The 20636-nt window shown below is 45.5% G+C and overlaps 1 protein-coding gene across 1 annotated transcript in view; it reads left to right on the forward strand.

Moving 5' to 3' along the window:
• Positions 1-20636, forward strand: part of LOC148143086 (uncharacterized) — a 260306-nt gene that overhangs the window by 205825 nt on the left and 33845 nt on the right. Inside the window, exon 8 of the mRNA XM_087973994.1 lies at positions 18590-18616. Coding sequence (XP_087830120.1) covers positions 18590-18616 — 27 coding nt within the window. The remainder of the gene's footprint in view (positions 1-18589; positions 18617-20636) is intronic.

Raw genomic sequence — 20636 nt, forward strand, 5'->3', positions numbered from 1 at the left:
ACTCGGTGCTGTGCTGGACCGTGAGCCTGGAGCTACCCGCGGCTTCACTCTACCAGGTACAGGGCTGGGCTGAGGGGGAACCCGGGGGATAAGGCGGATCGCCATTAGCCTGGAGCCACAATCACTCCCATTCCTAAAACAAACATAATTTCTATTAGAATCACTATCTAATCCTCCATACACCTTCTATAATCCATGTAGGAGGGCAGGCTGTACCATCTGACTGAACTGTTCCGATGTTAAATTGTGTATAATGCATAGATATATTTTTTTATAAAATATACAATGTGATTTAACACATTGGATATGAAATACTGTCATCATGGGATTTGCAGCACTTCACAGCGCTGTAGAAGGTCACAGGCAATATTGTGTACGAGAGCCTGTGTAAACCTCTATGGTTATGTTTTAGAAATGTGATTTGAGGTAATTGCACGTAAAATGGGTAGGATTGTGTGTGTGTGTATGTAGGTATGTTATTTAGATCCTGGGGTTTTGTCTTGCCCAGTGATGTGATGCAGGGAGGGGAGTGGGCATACTAATTAATCATTTTACCAAATCCAGCATTTTGTTGAAAAGCTTAATTTCTTTGCGATTGTCATCTTCCAAAGAATCAACCTACCCAGTATTTAAATGGACATGTGCACATGTATAGTTGTGTATGAATGCTGGAAATCTCTTTTTTAAAAAAAAAAAAAATTCTTTACTTTATTTCCTGTTCTCCATGCATGGCGAATTGGACGTGTTTGATTTCTTTTTCTTGCAAGTGTTGTGAAAAGTAGTCTGATCATGGAAAAGTCGACCCTAGTTCTTCATAGACAACCGACCCATGTTTGTGAGACAGTGTGATGGCCGTCATGTTCCACTCCAGCTCTGCAGTCTGTCGGTTGTTCGGCTCTGTTCCTGTCTTCCAGTCTGTTGTCTGTATGTTCCACTCAGTTTTCAGAATTACCATAATTTTTTTTGCTTTATTCATCAGTTGAGCTTCTGCTTATGATACGGTATGAATCTTGACAGGCATGAATTTCAGCCCCTCAAGTAGTATCCAAGTAACAGTCGACCCCCTAAATTTAACCTTAAAAAGTAGTCAAAAATTTGACTATTACTTGAGTATATACGATATAAATGAATTAATGTTCATTGCTTCTTCGCTTTACGCTATTTTGCCTTATGAAAGGTTTCATAGGAACGCTCCCCTTTTGGATAGTGGGGAAAACCTGTATCAGTACAACACAGTCACAAGCCATTCTTATTTGGTTTAGGCACCCCTGTCAAGCCTGTGCCAATTCTTAATTTTCACTTGGACCTGCTATTTATTGCCCATGTGCGGTTTCTATCCTTCTGTTCATCTCGCGTTCATGTGTCTATCAAGATACACCTTAAACGTTGCCATGATGCCTCCTTCCACCACCCATCAACCCTCTGTGTGAAAAATCTTCCCCTCCACTTCTCCTGTGGACTGCCCTCCTCTTGCCTTGAACCTGTGCCCTTTTGTTGTTGTTCTTTTCACTCTGGGGAATAAAAAAACCTCTGAGTAACATAGAATCCCTAGTGTGGAAAAGACCATTCGGCGCAACATGTGCACACTGACCCTCTGAAGAGTAACTGACACAGACTTATTCACCTACTCCTATTACGCAACATTAGCCCTTGACGAAAGCACCCTCTCCCAGAGCATCCACGTTCCTTCTGATAGCGTGGTGACCAGAACTGCATACAATATTCCGAATGTGGTTGAAATAAATAGCTGTAATGTAACTTGCCAACTCTCACACCCAGGAAAGGCAAGCATCCTATGTGCCTTCTTGACCACCATACCCACCTCTGTTTCCACTTCCAGATCCCTCTGCATGCCAGTGCTCCTAAGAGTTCTGTCATTTATTGTACAGTTCTTGTATTTCTTTCACCCTTGTGGCTGTATCCAGCTTCCCCTTCATTCTACTCCCCCTTCATCTCTTTGCCCACTCATCACCCCTCCACACATCAGCATATCATAAGACCATAGGAGCTGAAATTAGGCCATTCATCCCATTGAGTCAACTCCACCATTCAATCGTGGCTGTTAACTTTCTCAAGCCCATTCGTCCCGGAACCCTTGATCCCCTCGATACTCTCGAACATTTCTGTCTCCATCTTAAATCTGCTCAATGACCTGGCCTCCACAGCCTTCTGTGGCTGTGAATTCCATAGATACACCACTCTCTGGCTGAAGAAGGTTTTCCTTATCTCCCAACTAAAGGGTCTTCCTTTTCTTCTTAAGGCTGTACTCTCGGGTCCTACTTTGTCCTAACAATGGAAACATCTTCCCAACATCCACTCTGTCCAGGCCGTTCAATATCCTGTAGGTTTCAATTGTAACCCCCCTCATCCTTCTAAACTCCATATAGTCCCAGAGTCCTCAAAAGTTCCTCATATGTTAAACGTTTCATTCCTGGGACCATTCTCGTGAACCTCCTCTGAACACCCTCCTGGGCCAATACATCCTTGCTAATAGGAGGCCCAAAACTGCTCTCAATGCTGCAAATGTGGCCTGACCAGAGCCTTATAGTGTCTCAGAAGTACATCCCTGCTTTTGTATTCAAGTCCTGTCAAAATAAATGCCATTATTGCATTTGCCTTCCTAACTACTGACTCAACCTGCAAGTTTACTTTGAGAAAATCCTGGACTTGAATTCCCAAGTCTCTTTGCACTTCGGATTTCTGTATTTTCTTCCCATAATCCTTCTGTTCCAACAGTGACTGTCTGGTGTCAGGGCAGTACTAGTGATTTACTGACATGTGGATTGTATTTGGGGATACCAAGGAATGTCAGGAACTGCGAGTATCTCAGGAGCAGTCATTATTCCTGGAAGAGGCAGACAGGAATGTGGTGTGGTCCTGTAAACTCCAGAACTTTGATAACTTCATGAGTCAGCAATAACACTTTCTGGACCAAGAAACGAAAGGGCCAATGAGAAACTGCTACAAGGGAGTTAACAAATAACATACATTAACTATCGCTGGGAAGAAGGAGGCAAAACAATGAGCTGTTTCTTTGGACAGATGAGATAATGGTGTTTAATAACTGTGTGACAAAAGGACAATTAATTCTGCCTGTAGAAGGAAGGCCTTGGTGTAGAGGGCATACAAGGAGCAGGAAAATCAACATTTCGGGCAAAAGCCCTTCATCAGGAATCCTGTATTCCTGATGAAGGGCTTTTGCCTGAAACGTTGATTTTTCCTGCTCCTTGAATGCTGTCTGAACTGCTGTGCTTTTCCAGCACCACTCTAATCTCGACTCTGGTTACCAGCATCTGCAGTCATTGTTTTTACATTGGCGTAAAGGGGTTAATTGCAGGACAGGCTGTTTCAAACAGGTGGAAAACCCTCAAGGATAAGAAGGTAAGCTACAGACCTGAGGTCTCCAGAAGTGTGGGGAGATGGTGTTAGAATCTCAAGAAACGTTACAGCACAAATCTGAAAGTGACGGAACTCCACCAGAATTCAACTCCAGAATGTTTCAGCTGCAGTGCTTGGAAGAACAACCCTGCATCAAACCCCTGTAAACTTCCAGAGATGGGCACTGTTGGTAGAAACAATGTTAAATTCCGCCATCACTTGGGTGATAGCCAAGATTTGGGGGGTGAGGGTGAACTTGCTTACTTGAGGGGTTTTATATTTTGGTTCCTCCTTACAATAAAGTGTAAATTATGATTCAACAGTTGGTTGTCTGTGCAGTTTCTGAGTCAGTATTCAAATTAAAGCGATTCACCCACAATCAGAGTGAGAGGCTAGGATTAATAATGACTCCTTTGCATTCAGCAGGACGGCACGTCAATACTGTTATAAAGCGAATGCTGAATCCCCTCCCCTCTGAGATCTCAAACCGAAACACCAAAAGAGGAGCACATTGCCCGATAATCGGAAAATTAGTGTGAAAAGTAGTGTCATCTGCTCTAGTCTTAAAAACAAAAATAAGTCCCTGACACTTTAAAAATCAACAAAAAGCAATTTACATATCCAACTTGAATGGTGAACAACTGAACTAAACTATTAACAAACCTAATAAATCCCTTCGAACTACTGACGATTCTGGCATAAAACAGGATTTTTGTCATATGCTGTTCCAGTAAATACAAGACCCACTAAAACAACAAGAAATAGAATTTCGTCTCTCAGATTACGTTTTACAGAATATTCTCAGCATCCTTCTATTGAATCTTTTGTCAGGAATGCCTCCTGCAATTCCTGCTCTTCTGGTTTTTTTGTAAATGATGCTCTCTCATTCACAGCTGACTGTCAGAGCTGATGTCTCTCTCTCGTGCTGAGGACTCTTAGCTCTAGCAATGGGGAGTTAGCTCTGGGGTTCTGTCCAACTGTCCCCTTCTTTTATGCCCTTGATGCCATATTGAGTTTTTACAATAGGATTGGTCCTCTGTTGTCAAAACCATCAGATTTAAATTTAATAGATATTGGTAGCCAAAGGACCGGATTTAAATTGATTGGCTAAATTGAAAAGACATTATCTTGGCCTGTTAACTGTACAACCTTGTGATAGAAATGTTTCTGTTTGTGTGCTCTCTGTTGTGATGATGTTACTCCTTTAAGAAGATTATGTCATCTTGATTTTTTTCCCCCAGAGGGGTTGTAAAAGGCAGAGGGTCCGATTCGACTGGGCTAAGGGACTTCACTAATGGCCAACAGATATTGGCAAAGGCAACAATCGGAAAAAGGTTTGAGATTTTTTTTTCCTGAAACACTTCTACAGCGAAACAGTCTGTAAGGTCACCCCTCAGCCTCTGACCCTCCAGGGAAAATAGCCCCAGTCTATTTCAGCCGCTTGCAACAGCTCAAACTCTCCAACCCTGGCAGTATCTTTGTAAATCTTTTCAGAACCCTTTCATGTTTCACAACTTGTTACAAACATGTCGACTAATTCAGAGAAGCCTCTCAATTACAGCTGTAAATAGAGAAAGTGTGTTTAATCATGAGTCATGAATAAAGGCTGTATTAATATTTTATTGTGAAGTTTTACTCCTACATCTCCAAACAGAGCATACAAACATGATCAGAGGGGAGTGATTGAGAAAATATGTGGGGCAAAAATTTTAGAGTGTGGCTTGTGTATGGAATGAGCTTCCAGTGGAAGTGGTTGAGGTCGGTACATTAACAACATTTAAAAGACATTTAGTCAAACACATGGAGAGGAAAGGCTTAGAAGGATAGTGGCCAAGTGCAGGGAAATGGGGTTACTGTTGATGGACATTTTGGTCGGCATGGACCAGTTTGGGCCGATGGGCCTGTCTCCGTGCTGTAGCACTGACTCGTGTCTCTTTGTCTCTCCAACAGTTTTGAGTTTTCAGATGAGCATCTCACTTAATCACACTGAATAAAATCCGATCTCATTAGTCAACTCTGATGTGGAAGTGCTGGTGTTGGATTGGGCTGGACAAGATCAGAAGTCAAATGGCACCAGGTTAGAGTCCAACAGGTTTATTTGAACTCAAGATTTCAGAGCACTGCTCCTTTGTCGGTGAAGTGATGAAGCAGCAGCATTGAAGAAGGAGCAATGCTCCTAAAGCTTGTAATTTCAAATAAACCTGTTGGTCTGTAAGCTGGTGTTGTGTGATTTCTGATATCTTCAGCTGTGGGTTTGTGTCGACCTTAATGAGATATTTTGTCCAACTTGGCATTTTTAAACAGTATCACTTGGAGGGATTCACTTGAAACCTTTCAAGAGGTGAGTTCAACAAGACTGAACTATTCAAAGTTACTTGGACTCAATTTTAAAACTTACATCAGGACCGGTAGACATAGAGATGTACAGCACGGAAACAGACCCTTCAGTCCAAATCATCAACGCTGACAAGACATCCTAAATTAATTTGGTTCCATTTGTCAGTATTTGGCCCATTATCTTTCTGAACCCTTCCTGTTCATGTCCGAAACCAGATGCCTTCTCAGTGGTATAATTGTACCAGCCTCCACTTTCTCTGGAAACTCATTCCATACATGCACTACCCTCTGCGTGAAAACATTGCCCCTTACGTCCCTTTTAAATCTCTCACCCAGCCAAATAGCCTCTCCCTGTAGTTCAAACCCTCCAACCCCCGCCAACATCCTAGTAAATTGTTTCTGATACAGAAGTCAATGTTTTGGGAAGAACCCTTCTTCAGTCCTGAAGGAGGGTTAATACCCGAAATGCTAACTTTACCTCCTAATGCTACCTGGCTTGCTGCGTTCTCCCAGCCTCCTGCTTGCCTACTTTGGATTCCAGCAACCGCAATTATTTTTTGTTTCTAACAAATGGTGGAGCAGACTCAATGGGCTGAATGGCCTCATGTCTGCTCCAGTGGTCTTGTGGTCTTAGGTTTCTGCAGATTCTTAGGAACGTGCAGTCCCAGACTCCGAGTAATGTCGCCCACTGGAAGCAAAGTTTATGGAATCACAGAATCCCTACAGAATGTAAACAGGCCTTTTGGACCAACAAGGCAACACCAACCCTCCATACAGTTACCCACCCAGACCTATTCTCTTAACCCTATTACTTTACATTTACTTGGAGAAGGTGAGGATTGTAGATGCTGGAGATCAGAGTCAAGAATGTGGTGCTGGAAAAGCACAGCAGATCAGGCAGCATCCGAAGACCAGGAGAATCCTGATGAAGGACTTATGCCCAAAACGTCGATTCTCCTGCGCCTTAGATGCTGCCTGACCTGCTATGCTTTTCCAGCACCACACTTTTGACCAGTCTACATTTACCCCTGACTACTGCACCACACTTACACATCCCTGAACACTATGGACAATTTGGCTAGGCTAACTCACCCTAACTTGTACATCTTTGTATTGTGGGAGCAAAAGCGGAACACCCGGAGGAAACCCATGCAGACACGGGATAATCAAACAGTAGGTTCAAACCCGAATCCATGGCTCTATGAGGCAGCTGTGCTAACCACTGAGCCACCATGTCGCCCCGAGCCACTTTAGAGTTGCACTTGGGGGTGCGAGGCAGTGTGCAGTCCAGAAATGTTTTGACAATTGGTACAGTGGGAAAGTTGGTGGGCTTTTAAGAGTGGGGCACAAGGTTTAATCCACAGTAGCGTCACTGGCAGTATCCGATTGTTGGGAGCACTGGTGCCCCCGCTGGTGTCTTTGCAAGTTGCTGGAAAATGTGAACCTCTTGCCACACTCAGGGCAGCCGAATGGCCTCTCCCCTCTATTGACCCGCACGTGGGTCAGCAGAGCAGAAGAATTGCTGAAGCCCTTCCTGCACTCAGGACAGTAGAACGGCCACTCTCCCATGTGGATCCGCTGGTGGGTCAGTAGGTGGGAGGAGCAGTTAAAGCGTTTCTCGCACTCTGGGCAGGAGAACGGCTTCTCCCCTGTGTGGACCCGCTGATGCCTCAGCAGGTGGGAGGAATTGCTGAAAGCCTTCCCGCACTCGCGACAGCTGAAGGGCCTCTCCCCCGTGTGGACCCGCCGGTGGGCCACGAGGTTGGAGGAGACTGCAAAGCCCTTCCCGCACACTGAGCAGGAGAATCGCTTCTCCCCGGTATGGACCCGCCGGTGGGTCAGCAGTTGGGAGGGCTGGGGAAAATTCTTCCCACACTCTGGGCAGGCAAATGGCCTCTCCCCAGTGTGGACCCGCTGGTGTGTCAGCAGGGAGGAGGAACTGCTGAAGCCCTTCCCACATTCAGGGCAGGGGAACGGCTTCTTGCCTGTGTGGACCCACTGGTGCCTCAGCAGGGCAGAGGAATCGCTAAAGGCCTTCCCGCACTCGGGGCAACTGAATGGCCTCTCCCCCGTGTGGACCCGTTGGTGCTTCAGCAGGTCAGAGGATTTGCTGAAGGCCTTCCCACAGTCAGAGCAGGGGAAGGGCCTCTCCCCGGTGTGGACACGCTGATGCGCCAGCAAGTGGGAGGAGTGGGTGAAGCTGTTCCCACAGTCGGGGCAGGTGAATGGTCTCTCCCCAGTGTGGACTCGGCGGTGGTCCAGCAGGTGGCAAGAGCGGATAAATCCCTTCCCACACTCTGGGCAGGAGAACGGCCTCTCCCTAGTGTGACTGCGCTGATGAATTTCCAGGGCAGATGGGACACTGAAGCCTTTCCCGCAGTCACCACACTTCCACGGTTTCTCCATGGGGCGAGATTCCTCTGGTTTCTCCATGGCCAAAGCTTCAGCTGCACACAAACGCGTGTACAAACCCTCCCTGCCGTGAATTCCTCTTTCCAGGCTGCATAATTGTGACAGGCTGCACATTCAATGCGCTGCCACAGTAGTGTCTCTCATCCAGCTCCACTGATGCTGAAAGCGTACTGAAACAGAAACCAAAGAATTTTGCTCTTTCTCACAGAATCATAGTCAAAAATCATTACAGTCCCAATGGATTGATTGACTGCCTGTCATTGACATGAAAATGAGGACTGCAGATGCTGGAGAGTCCGTCAAAATGTGTGGTGCTGGAAATACACAGCAGGTCAGGCAGCATCCAAGGAGCAGGAGAGTTGCTGTTTCGGGCATAAGCCCTTCAACTACTGAATTTGAAACTTCAGTCTTCAAATCTTCAAATGCATTGGAAAAAACAGATTATGAAAGTCATCACTGCCAGTCAGGGTAGAAATTCAGAACAAGCAATTCGACTTTATGCGGAACATTCTTTTCTTTTGGAATTCCATGAAATTGAAAGCACCATTACCCTCCTCTGATTGCTCTACATTTACACCTGATTAATGCATCTAACCTACACATCCTGGACACTATGGACAATTTAACATGGCTAATTCACCCAAACCAGCACATCTTTGGATAGTGGGAAGAAACAGGTGCACTGGAAGAAATCCGCCGCAAACACCAGACGGAGAATGTGCAATATCCACACAGACAACGGCCCCGAGGCTGGAATTGTATCTGGCTCTCTGGTGCCGTGAGGCAGCATCACTAACCACAGACACTGTACCTTCCTTTTCCAGTCCCGCCACCAAGTCACTCAGCTTGAGCTCACGCAAAGCACTACGTTTAATTTTCACTTCACACACACTGAACTTTCGCCCCGTCCCCACTTCCCCTACAGGAAATGCAAACAGCTGGGGGGTTGCCACATCAAATCCCTACAGTGCAGAATGAGGCCATTTGGCCCAACAACTCTCCATTTACCTCCGACTAATATACCTAATCCACACATCCCTGAACACTGTGGGGCAATTGAGCATGGCCAATTCATCCTAACCTGTACATCTTTGGACTGTGGGAGGAAACCGGAGCATCTAGATGAAATCCACACAGCCACGGGGAGGACAATGTCTGTGTGGAGTTTGCACAGTCACCTGAAGCTGGAGTCAAATCCTTGTCCCTGGTGCTGTGAGGCAGCAGTGCTAACCACTGAGCCACGTGCTGCCCGTGTGTGCTGAAAGAGATGCAATGTGGAACGTTATTGACTGTACCGCACAGTGGATTGTTGAGTAAAGTTGAGTCTCAAAGGATCTGGAAAGAGGTAGCCAACATTTAGGAGCGCATTGTGACAGATGCTGGAATCCGTCCTGAAAACAACAAATGCTGTAGATCACAGCTGGTCAGGCAGCGTCCACATAGAGAGAGCAAGCTAACATTTCAGGTCTTCTTTGAGATTTATAAAATCTTGCTGGATACAGAGAAGGTGAATGCAGGGAGTCATTTCCCTGGAATGAGGGATTTCAAGACTAGCGGACATATTTTTAAGGTGAGAACAGAAAGATTTAAAAACAAAATAAGGGGTAACATTTTTACACAGAGTGCTTCACGTGTGGAATGAATTTCCAGAGGAAGTGATAGATGCGCCTACAGTCACAACATTTAAATGACATTTGGATAAGTACATGAATAAGAAATGTTCAGAGGGATATTGGGCCAAGTACATGTAGGTGGGACTAGTTTAGTTTGGGATTATGGTCAACATGGACTGGTTGGACCGAAGGATCTGTTTCCGTGCTGCGTGACTCTGACTGGATACAGTGGATGTGGGGAAGATGTTTCCACCGGTAGGAGAAACGAGGACCAGAGGACACAGGCTCAGGGTGAAGGAATGCCTTCAGAACTGAGATGAGGAGGAAATTCTGCAGCCAGAGGATGGTGAATCTGTGGATCTCATTGCTGCAGAGCGCTGTGGAGGCCAAGTCGTTGAGGGCATTTAAGACAGGGATAGATAGGTCTTTGATAAGTAAGGGGATCAAGGGTTACGAGGAGAAGGCAACAGAATGGGGTTGAGAAACATATCGGCCATGATCGACTGGTGGAGCAGACTCAATGGGCCAAATGGCCTCATTCTGCTCTTGTATATTGTAGTCTTAAAACTGGGCAGATTACTGAAGTGGTTTTCATGAACAATTTCAGAGTCCTGAAGTAAAGCCGAAGAGGTGTACAGCACGGAAACAGACCCTTTAGTCCAACTCGTCCATGCCGACCAGTTATCCTAACCTAATCTCGTCCCATTTGCCAGGACTTGGCCACTATCGCTCTAAACCTTTCCTGTTCATATACCCATCCAGATGCCTTTTAAATGCCTTAGTTGTACCATCCTCCATCACTTACTCTGACACTCATTCCATACATTCACCACCCTCTGCATGAAACACTTGTCCCTGAAGTCCCTTTTAAAATCTTTCCCCTCTCACTCTAAACCAATGCCCTCTAGTTCTGGACTCCACAACCCAGGGAGAAGACCTTGTCTGTTTATAAAATCATGAGGATTATGGATAGAATAAACGTGTCGAAGGTCTCCAGTCTGAAAATCAACCCTTCACCACCACTCTGTCGACTACCTTCAAACCAGATCTGTATCCAAATTGCTAGTTCTCCCTGTATTTCTCGAGATCTAACCTTGCTAACCAGTCTCTCATGAGGAACCTTGTTGAATGCCTTTCTGAAGTCCATGGAGATCATGTCGACTGCTCTGCCCTCGTCAATCCCTTGCTGCTTCTTCAAAAAATTCAATCAAGTTCGTGAGGCATGATTTCTCACGCACAAAGCCATGCTGACTATCCCTAATCAGTCCTTGCCTTTCCAAATACATGTAAATCCTGTCTCTCAGGATTACCTCCAACCACTTGCCCTCCGGCAATGTCAGGCTCACTGGTTGATAGTTCCCTGGCTTTTCCTTGCAATCTTTCTTAAATATTGGTACCACGTTAGACAACCTCCAGTCTTTCATCACCTCACTTGTGACTACCGATGGTACAAATACCTCAGCAAGGGACCCAGCAATCACTTCTCCAGCTTCCCACAGAGTTCTAGGGTACAACTGTTCAGGTTCTGGGGATTTATCCACTTGCATGCATTTCAAGACATCCAGCACCACCTCCTTTGTAGTATGGACATTTTTACATTTTTCAAGATATCATCATCTGTTTCCACACATTCTATTTCTTCCATGTCCTTCCCTACAGTAAACACTGATGCAAAATACTTGTTTATTATCACCCCCAACTCCTGCAGCTCCACACATCGGCTGTCTTGCTGATCTTTGAGGGGCCCTGTTCTCTCCCCAGTTACCCTTTTCTCCTTAATGTATTTATAAAAACCCTTTGGATTCTCCTTAACTCTACTTGTCGAAGCTATCTCATGTTCCCTTTTTGCCCTCCTGAGTTTACTCTTAAGTATAATCCAACTGCTTTGTACTGTCAGGATTCACTCGATCTCTCCTGTCTATACTTGTCATATGCTTCCTTCTTTTTCTGAACCAAAAGCTCAATTCCTCTCGTCATTCAGCATTCACTACACCTACCAGCCTCCCCTTTCACCCTGGGTTCCAGATGAGATTGGTGCTGGAAAAACACAGCAGTTCAGGCAGCATCCAAGGAGCAGGAAAATCGATGTTTTGGGCAAAAGCCCTTCATCTAATCTAGAATCTGGTTTCCAGCATCTGCAGTCCTTGTTTTTACCTAGTTTTTCCCCTTTCACCCTAACAGGAATCTACTGTCTCTGGACTCTCAGTTTCTTATTTTTGAAGGCTTCCCATTTTCTAGCCATCCCTTTTCCTGCGAACATCTGCTCCCAGTTAGCTTTTGAAAGATCTTGCCTAATACCAAGTTAGCCATCCTCCAATTTAGATCTGGTCTATACTTTATCATCACTCTTTTATAGCTCATAGAATTATGGTCACTGGCCCCAAAGTGCTCCTCCACTGACAGCTCAGTCACCTGCTCTGCCTTATTTCCCAAGAGTAGGTCACGGTTTGCACCTTCATTAGTCAGAACATCCACTTACTGAATCAGAAAATTTTCTTGTACACATTTAAATTCCTCCTTAGCTCTACTTGTCGAAGCTATCTCATTTTCCCTTTTTGCCCTCCTGAGTTTACTCTTAAGTGTACTCCAACTGCCTTTGTACTGCCTTTAAACACTATAGCAGTCCCAGTCTATGTTTGGAAAGTTAACATTCCTGACCATAACCACTCTATTATTATTACAGATAACTGAAATCTCCTCACAATTTTTTTCTCAATTTCCCTCTGACTATTAGGGAGTCAGTAATAAAATCCCAATAAGGTGATCATCCCTTTTCTTATTTCTCAGTTCCACCCAAATAAGCTTCCTGCACGTATTCCCAGGAATATCCTCCCTAAGCACAGTAATATATCCCTTATCAAAAAAGCCACTCTCCCTCCTCTCCTGCCCCCCTTTCTATCCTTCCAATACCATGTGTGTTCTAGAACATTAAGCTGCCAGTGCTGTCCATCCTTGAGCCATGTTTCTGTAACTGCCATGATATCTCAGTCCCAAGTTCCTAACCATCATCTGCCTTCCCTGTTTGGCCTCTTGCAATTGAAATAAATGCAGTTTAATTTACCAGTCCTACCTTGTTCTCTGCTTTGTTACTTCCTGCTCTGATTGTTTAACTCAGTCCCTTTCCCAACTGGACCAGTCACAGACTGATCTCTTTCCTCACTATTTCTCTGGGTCCCAGCAATCCCTGCCCCCCACCCACCCCTACCTTACTAGTTTAAATCCTCCTGAGCAGTTCTCGCAAATCTCGCCGCAAAATATTAGTCCCCTTCCAATTCGGGTGCAATCCATCCTTCTTGTCCAGGTCTTTTCTACCCCAGAAGAGATTCCAATATTCACATTTTTGGATCCTTTCTCCCATGCACCAGTTCCTCAGCCACGCATTCATCTGCCCTGTCCACCTATTCTCACCCTCAATAGGAACATTCCCCATTAACTGGTTAGGTCCTGGATTGCTTTCCTAAAATGCAACACCTCACGTTCGTCTAAATTAAACTCCATCTGCCAATCCTCGGTCCATTATTCCATCCGATCGATTATAATTTATAGCAAACTCTCTTTCCTCCCTTATTCCCTAAAAGCTGAAAATCTCCATCCCACACACTCTCCTTTCATTCTCATTTTACTGAACCTAATCCGTGCTCTGCCTCATCCTGGAAAGTCTGGTTCATGCTGATTAACAGGCCTACACTCAGGGGGGATTTAATTGAAACATAAGAATGCTGAATGGCTTGGACAGAGTGCATGTTGGGGGAGATGTTTCCAGTGGTAGGAGAGATGGGGACTCGAGGGCACAGTCTTCGAGTAAACGGAAGATCTTTTCGAACGGAGATAAGGAGAAACTTCTTCAGCCAGACAGTGGCGAATCTATGAAATTTACTGCCACAGAAAGCTGCGGTAGCCAAGTCACTGAGTATATTTAAGACTGAAACAGATGATAGGTTCTTGAGTATCAAGGGGAGAAAGCTGGAGAATGGGGTTGAGAAATTTATCAGCCATGATTGAATGGTGGAGCAGACCCAGTGGGCTGATTGGCCTAATTTCTGCTCCTGTGTCTTATGGTCTCTTGCTGTTCTGGACACAGTGAGAGAAACTTGGGAGCAGGAGTAGGCCATTTGGTCTTTCAAGCCTGCACCAGCGTTCAACAGATCATGACTGGACATTAATCTACCTACATCTAGGTGGATACACTGGGATTTTTTTTCACTGGAGCATAGAGGTGACCTCACAGAGGATTATAAAATCACGAAGGATAGAGATGTCCTTTCGCTCAGATGTGAGCATCAAGATTAGGGAGCACATTTTTAAGGCGAGAGGAGAAAGATTTTAAAAAGACATCAGAAGCACCCTTTTTTTAAGAGAGTAGTTTGTGTGTGGAATGAATGTCCAGAGAAAGCCCAGAGGTCAGATCAGTTTTCCTTCGTGTGAATCCAAGGAAAGCGATGGGATCAGACGTCGGACCAGGCCGTGCACTCAGAGCATGGGCAGATCAACTGACAGAGGTCTTCTCGCACACCTTCAACCTCTCCCTGCAGCAGGCCATTGTCCCTGCCTGTTTCAAGAGGGCCAACATCATCCCTGTGCCTCAGAAGACTCATGCAGCACATCTCAATGACTACCGCCTAGTTGCCTTAACTTCGGTGGTCATGAATTGCTTTGAAAAGTTGGTCATGGCATTAATCAACTCCAGCCTTCCCACTACTCTTGCCCCACTCCAATTTGCCTATCGGGAAATTGGGATCCACGTCAGATGCCATATTATTTGCCCTTCCCTCCTCCCTAGAACATCTTGACACCAAGAACAGGTACGTAAGAATCCTACTTGACTACAGTTCAGCCTTCAACACTGTTATCCCCTCGAGACTGATTACTAAACTTAGTGATCTCGGACTAAGCCCCACTCTCTGCAACTAGATCCTCAGTTTCCTGACCCACAGGCCACAATCAGTGAAGACTGGGGACAATATTTGATCCTCACTAACACTGGAGTCCTCCAGGGGTGCATACTCAGCCCCCTACTGTACTCACTGTATCCTCATGACTGCGTCACCAAATACAAGACTAATGCCATTTACAAGTTCACTGGCACCACTATAGTCAGTCAAATCTCAGATGGCAACAAAACAGACTGCAGACGGGAGATGGAAGACCTGGAAAAATGATGCACTGAAAACAAACTAGATCTCAATGCTAGCAAAATCAAGAAACTAGTTATTGACTTTTGGCGGGATGTTACTCATGCCCCCATACACATTAACAGCACAGAGGTGGAATGAGAGGAGAGTGTCAAGCTCCTGGGAGTGGTCATCCACAACAAGCTGTCTTGGATGTATCACGACCTGGTATGGCAACTGTACCATTGAAGATTGGAGACGGTTACAGAGAGTGGTGAACTCAGCCCGGACAATCACAAAGGCCAACCTCCCATCTATAGAATCCATCTACCAGGCCTGCTGTCAAGGGAAGCCGCCAGCATTCTGAAAGATCCATCCCACTCTGGCAATGTTTGTCTACAACCTCTACCATCGAGGAGAAGGTACAGAAGCCTGAACAAACGCACCAGCCAGTTTTGTAACAGTTTCTACCCTACTATTGTTAGAACACTGAATGGACTCTCAAACTCTCAGCATTTGCCTGAACCTTTGTTTTTGTTTTTGCCGCTGTTTACCTATTATTTACTATGCTACTTAACTGTGTGATCGCAAGACAACGCTTTTCACTGTGCCGCAGTACATGTGACAATAAATAAATTCAATTCAGTTCAAGTGGTGGATGTAGTCCAGTTTAAAGGGTTAAAAAGCATTTGGATCAGCACATGAATAGGAATGGTTCGGAGAGATGTGGGCCAAACACTGGCAGGTGCAACTAGTTTAGTTTGAGAACATAGTCAGCATGGACTAGTTGGATAGAACAGTCTGTTTCTGCACTGTCTGACTGTCTAACTGTTCTATACTGGTCTTAAACCCATTTTCTTGCCTCCCCCCATGACCATCCACTTCCTTGTTGTCGAAAATTCAAATGAACTCAGCCTTGAATATATTCAATGAACTCCCCCCCCCCCCCCCAACTGCAGGAAGACATCGCCACCTCTGAATTCCTCTTGCTAATGTACCACTTGTCTTGCTCATTGCTTGCTGGTATAGAAGGACGCTGAGGCCTGTTTGTACATCAACACATCATTCCTGATGAAGGGCTCGAGCCTGAAATGTCGAATCTCCTGCTCCTCAGATGCTGCCTGTACCTGCTATGCTTTTCCAGCCCTACACTTTTCGACTCTGATCTCCAGCATATGCAGTCCTCACTTTCTTCACATCCCAAAATATCACTATTTAAGGAATGCGTCTCCTTTCTGCTTTTTTTTTTAAAAAAACAGCAAATGCGATAACTTCAAATTGTGCTACTACATTTGCCACGTGTTTGCTAACTAAGACACAATCTTGGCCCAACTTTTCCAGACTCTCTCCCCTCGCCGGGATTCACTCCCTTTCCTTTCAATTGCTGCAAAACAAAAATTGAACCCCAGAATGAAATCAAATGGAAAAGGGGGTAAGAAAAGAGAGTGCCGTACTCACAAATGTTCGACAGAGGAAAGAAGTTGCAGTCTCGGGTGAAGCTCAATCTTCATTCAGAGAGGAACAACAGCAGTAGCAGCTTCAGAAGCTCATGGGCAAACTTCCGTATTCAGACAATAGCAAGGCTCTGATTGACAAAGGAACCAGGCTCCTTCCGGTCATCCCGAGCTCCCCATTGGCCCATCAAAAGAAGGTCGCGGTCCGTAATTGCGGACAGCGTGGGGCATGCGCAGTTCTTATTAACGCCGCTGAACATGCGCAGTACTTACTGACACCGAGGCGTATGCGTAGTGTGGTCTGTGGCGATGCTGGTGTTGCTGACAAGATTTTGTACCCGAATGTCAAATGTCAACAGGAGTTTAAAAAAAGCTGAAACCATATTTTTTTAAACCTGTAGCTCGACATTTTATTGTGTTTGCATTTTGTGTGACTCCTCAACTTTTGAATGTCTTTTCCCTAGGGTAGGGGAGTCCCCTCGAGGCATAGATTTCGGTTGAGAGGGAAAAGATTTAAAGGGACTCAGGGTCAGAAAAAAACAGTTTGAAAGTTAATTCCCCTCAACAAATGCCCCCTCTTATGCCCTGAACAAGATAGATTGTTCACAGCCTATTAATCATGAGTAGCAATGATGTTGTGAAACTTAGAAGGGTTCAAAAACGATTTACAAATATGTTGCAAAGGTTGGAGAGGTTCAGTTGCAGGGAGAGGCTGAATAGGCTGGAGCTGTTTTTCATACAGCGTTGGATGCTGAGGGTTTATAAAACCTTATAGAGATTTATAAAATCATGAGGGGCATTGATAGGTTAAATACACAAGGTCTTTTCACTGGGGTGGGAGAGTCCAGAAATAGAGGGCATTCATTTTGGGTGAGAGGGGAAAGATATTAAAAGGACCTAAGGGGCAAATTTTTCACACAAAGGGTGGTGCATGTATTGAATTAGCTGCCAGAAGAAGTGATGGAGGCTGGTACAATTACAAAATTTAAAAGGCATTTGGATGGGTATATGGGCCAAGATTAATTTAGGATACCTGGTCAGCATGGACCGACGGGTTTGTACAACTCTATGGTTTTATTTCTGCATAGTCAGAATCAATTTCACAAGACTAGGAATGGGCCATCCACAAATTACACCCTGTCCTCAACTGTGGACTAACTGGACATATTTGAATGCAAGTTTCAGAAAGATGTCTGCAGCTTTTCTATAAAGTTGAACATGCTTTCATGATATTTCTGAATATATCATTTTAGCTATTCTCAATTTTAAAGATCAGTCATTTCTCGTGCAGTCGTGTCTACCAGGTAGAGTCATCAACATCCATTCTCTTTCTCTCTTCCTCGAAGGGTTTGATACAGCGATCGAAGAGGGTTTGAGGCATCCGCAAGGACAGGGAGTGGGTGGAAGAGAAGGAGAGAGAATGGACAGAGGGGGCAGAGTGTCAGGGGGTGAGAGAGATAATTGACAGGGGGACAGAGGGTGGGAGGATGAGAACACTGGGGGGAACAGAGGGTGATGGGAATGGAGAAGATTGTGGGGACCGATGGTGAGGGAAAGAGAAAGACTGGTGGGCATAGGTGGGTAGGAAGAGAATGCAGGGCAGAGGGTGGGAGTTGAGAGAGAATGGACGGGGACAGTGGGTGAGAAGAGATTGGACAGGGGGGCAGAGGGTGGGGGGGAGAGACTGCCCAAATCCCACCTTCCCCAGGACCGGTGTTGATATCTCACGAACTGGAACCCACTCCTCCCACAGCAGACCTGTGTCAATCATTTCTCAATATATACGTGGCAAAAGCAGTAGAATCATAATTCTGACAGGTCATTCGGCCCATCGAATTCACACTGACATTCCAAATAGCATCCCATCCAGACCCATCTGCTGACCCTACAGCCCTGCAGTTCCTCATGGCTAACCCACTCTAATCTGCACACTTCAGCATGGCCAATTCATCCGAAACTGCAGATCTTTGGACTGTGGGAGGAAACCAGAGCACTCGCAGGTAACCTACCCAGACACAAGGAGGAGGACGTGCCAAAGTCCACACAGACAGTTGCCCAAGGATGGAATCAAACATGAACCCCTGGCACTGTGAGGCAGCGGTACTAACCACTGAGCCACTGTGCCGTCCAGAGTTAGCTTTTAACTTTTCACGCAGCCTCAGCAGAGGCTCTCTCCTGCTGTAACCTCCCTTTCCCACATCTTCAGGCCTGAACACATTGGTTCCCGAATCCTGGCACCAGATAGACACCGATGTCATCTGGCCTCCTGCTACCAATTGCGGAGACCGGAGAAAATCCCTGTCACTATTCTGTCCCTTACCACCACCTCCCCAATGTTGTTCGTACTCCCAGCACCCAGCCAGTTCGCTCTTCCACTCCCTTGCAGCCCTCTCTCAGATCCCCTTTACCTGCCTCATCCACGCTCACACCTCCTGAGTCAGTGGACAGGGTCAATCAGAAGGGTCTGTCCGGAGAGGAATGACCAACTCCTGGAATAAAATGTCTGGCTATCTTTTTCATAAAAGGTCTGCAGCCTGGCTTTCAGCTCCATTCTCTGAGCCAAATGTCCACCAGCATGTGTTTGCCCTGGATCACAGCATCCAGAGCCTCCTACCTTCTGCAAATCAAAAGACAAGTCCCACCTTACACTCTCCAATGTATGTTGTGTAACTGCTTAATCATTTCTGGTGGCCGAGCAGAGGCTAAGTTCTACTTGGATTCCAAACTTGGGTATCAATAGACATGAGGATGGCTTCAAATTGACCTTGGGTTGATGTCATACTACATGTGACTCCACTACACTATACAGTCTCTCTCTCTCTCTTTCTCTTTCTCACACACACACACACACTCATACACACACACACATGCACGTAAATCAATAGGGTGAATTTGCGGAATTATATTTGCAAATACATTGTATTCTGCTCAAAAAGTGCACAATCTGCAGGCAGTCAATGCATGTAATAATTTTATAAATTCCTACTTTGGAAATAGAACCAGTCTGACTCAAGATTAGGATACTGACAGACTTGAACCTCACACCTTCCATGCATTGTCTGAGCTGTCACTTCTTTTTATACAATAGAGTCATAGAGTCTTAGAGATGTACAGCATGGAAATAGACCCTTTGGTCCAATCCGTCTACGCCGACCAGACATCCCAACCCAATCTAATCCCACCTGCCAGCACCCAGCCCATATCCCTCCAAACCCTTCCTATTCATATACCCATCCAAATGCCTCTTAAATGTTACAATTGTACCAGCCTCCACGACATCCTCTGGCAGCTCATTCCATACACGTACCACCCTCTGCGTGAAAAAGTGGCCCCTTAGGTTTCTTTATATCTTTCCCCTCTCACCCAAACGGAATGTCCTCTAGTTCTGGACTCCCCGATCCCAGGGAAAATACTTTGTCTATTTATCCTATCCATGCCCCTCATAATTTTGTAAACCTCTATAAGGTAACCCCTCAGCCTCCGACGCTCCAGGGAAAACAGCCCCAGCCTGTTCAGCCTCTCCCGAAAACTCAAATCCTCCAACCCTGGAAACATCCTTGTAAATCTTTTCTGAACCCTTTCAAGTTTCATAACATCTTATGGGCGGCACGGTGGCACAGTGGTAAGCACTGCTCCTCACAGCGCCAGAGACCCGGGTTCAATTCCCGCCTCAGGCGACTGACTGTGTGGAGTTTGCACGTTCTCCCCGTGTCTGCGTGGGTTTCCTCCGGGTGCTCCGGTTTCCTCCCACAGTCCAAAGATGTGCAGGTCAGGTGAATTGGCCATGCTAAATTGCCCGTAGTGTTAGGTAAGGGGTAAATGGGTGGGTTGTGCTTCGGCGGGTTGGTGTGGACTTGTGTAGCCTGTTTCCACACTATAATGTAATCTGTAATCTTTCCGATAGGAAGGAGACCAGAATTGCATGCAATATTCCAACAGTGGCCTAACCAATGTCCTGACCAGCTGCAACATGATCTCCCAATTCCTGTACTCAATACTCTGACCAATAAAGGAAAGCATACCAAACGCCTTCTTCACTATCCTATCTCCCTTAAGTTATCTCGAGCATATGACTTAAAAGAAGTTCTAGGATTTGCATATTAATGAACTGAAACCTGCAACCCATTCTAAAAGATGAAAGACTTAACAGCAATCTTGGTTTGTTCAATATATCATTTCAGTTGCATGACACTGATCATTAGCTATAAATTCTGTGTCTTCTGATCCTGCTCCACAGCTACCTGATGAAGGAGCAGTGCTCCGAAAGCTAGTGCTCCCAAATAAACGTGTTGGACTATATCCTGGTGTTATGTGATTTTTAACGTTGTTTC

The sequence above is a fragment of the Chiloscyllium plagiosum genome, unplaced genomic scaffold (genome assembly GCF_037043375.1).
Source record: "Chiloscyllium plagiosum isolate Xiang-an unplaced genomic scaffold, Cpla_swu_hap1 HiC_scaffold_27, whole genome shotgun sequence".
Taxonomy (NCBI): Eukaryota; Metazoa; Chordata; class Chondrichthyes; order Orectolobiformes; family Hemiscylliidae; genus Chiloscyllium; species Chiloscyllium plagiosum.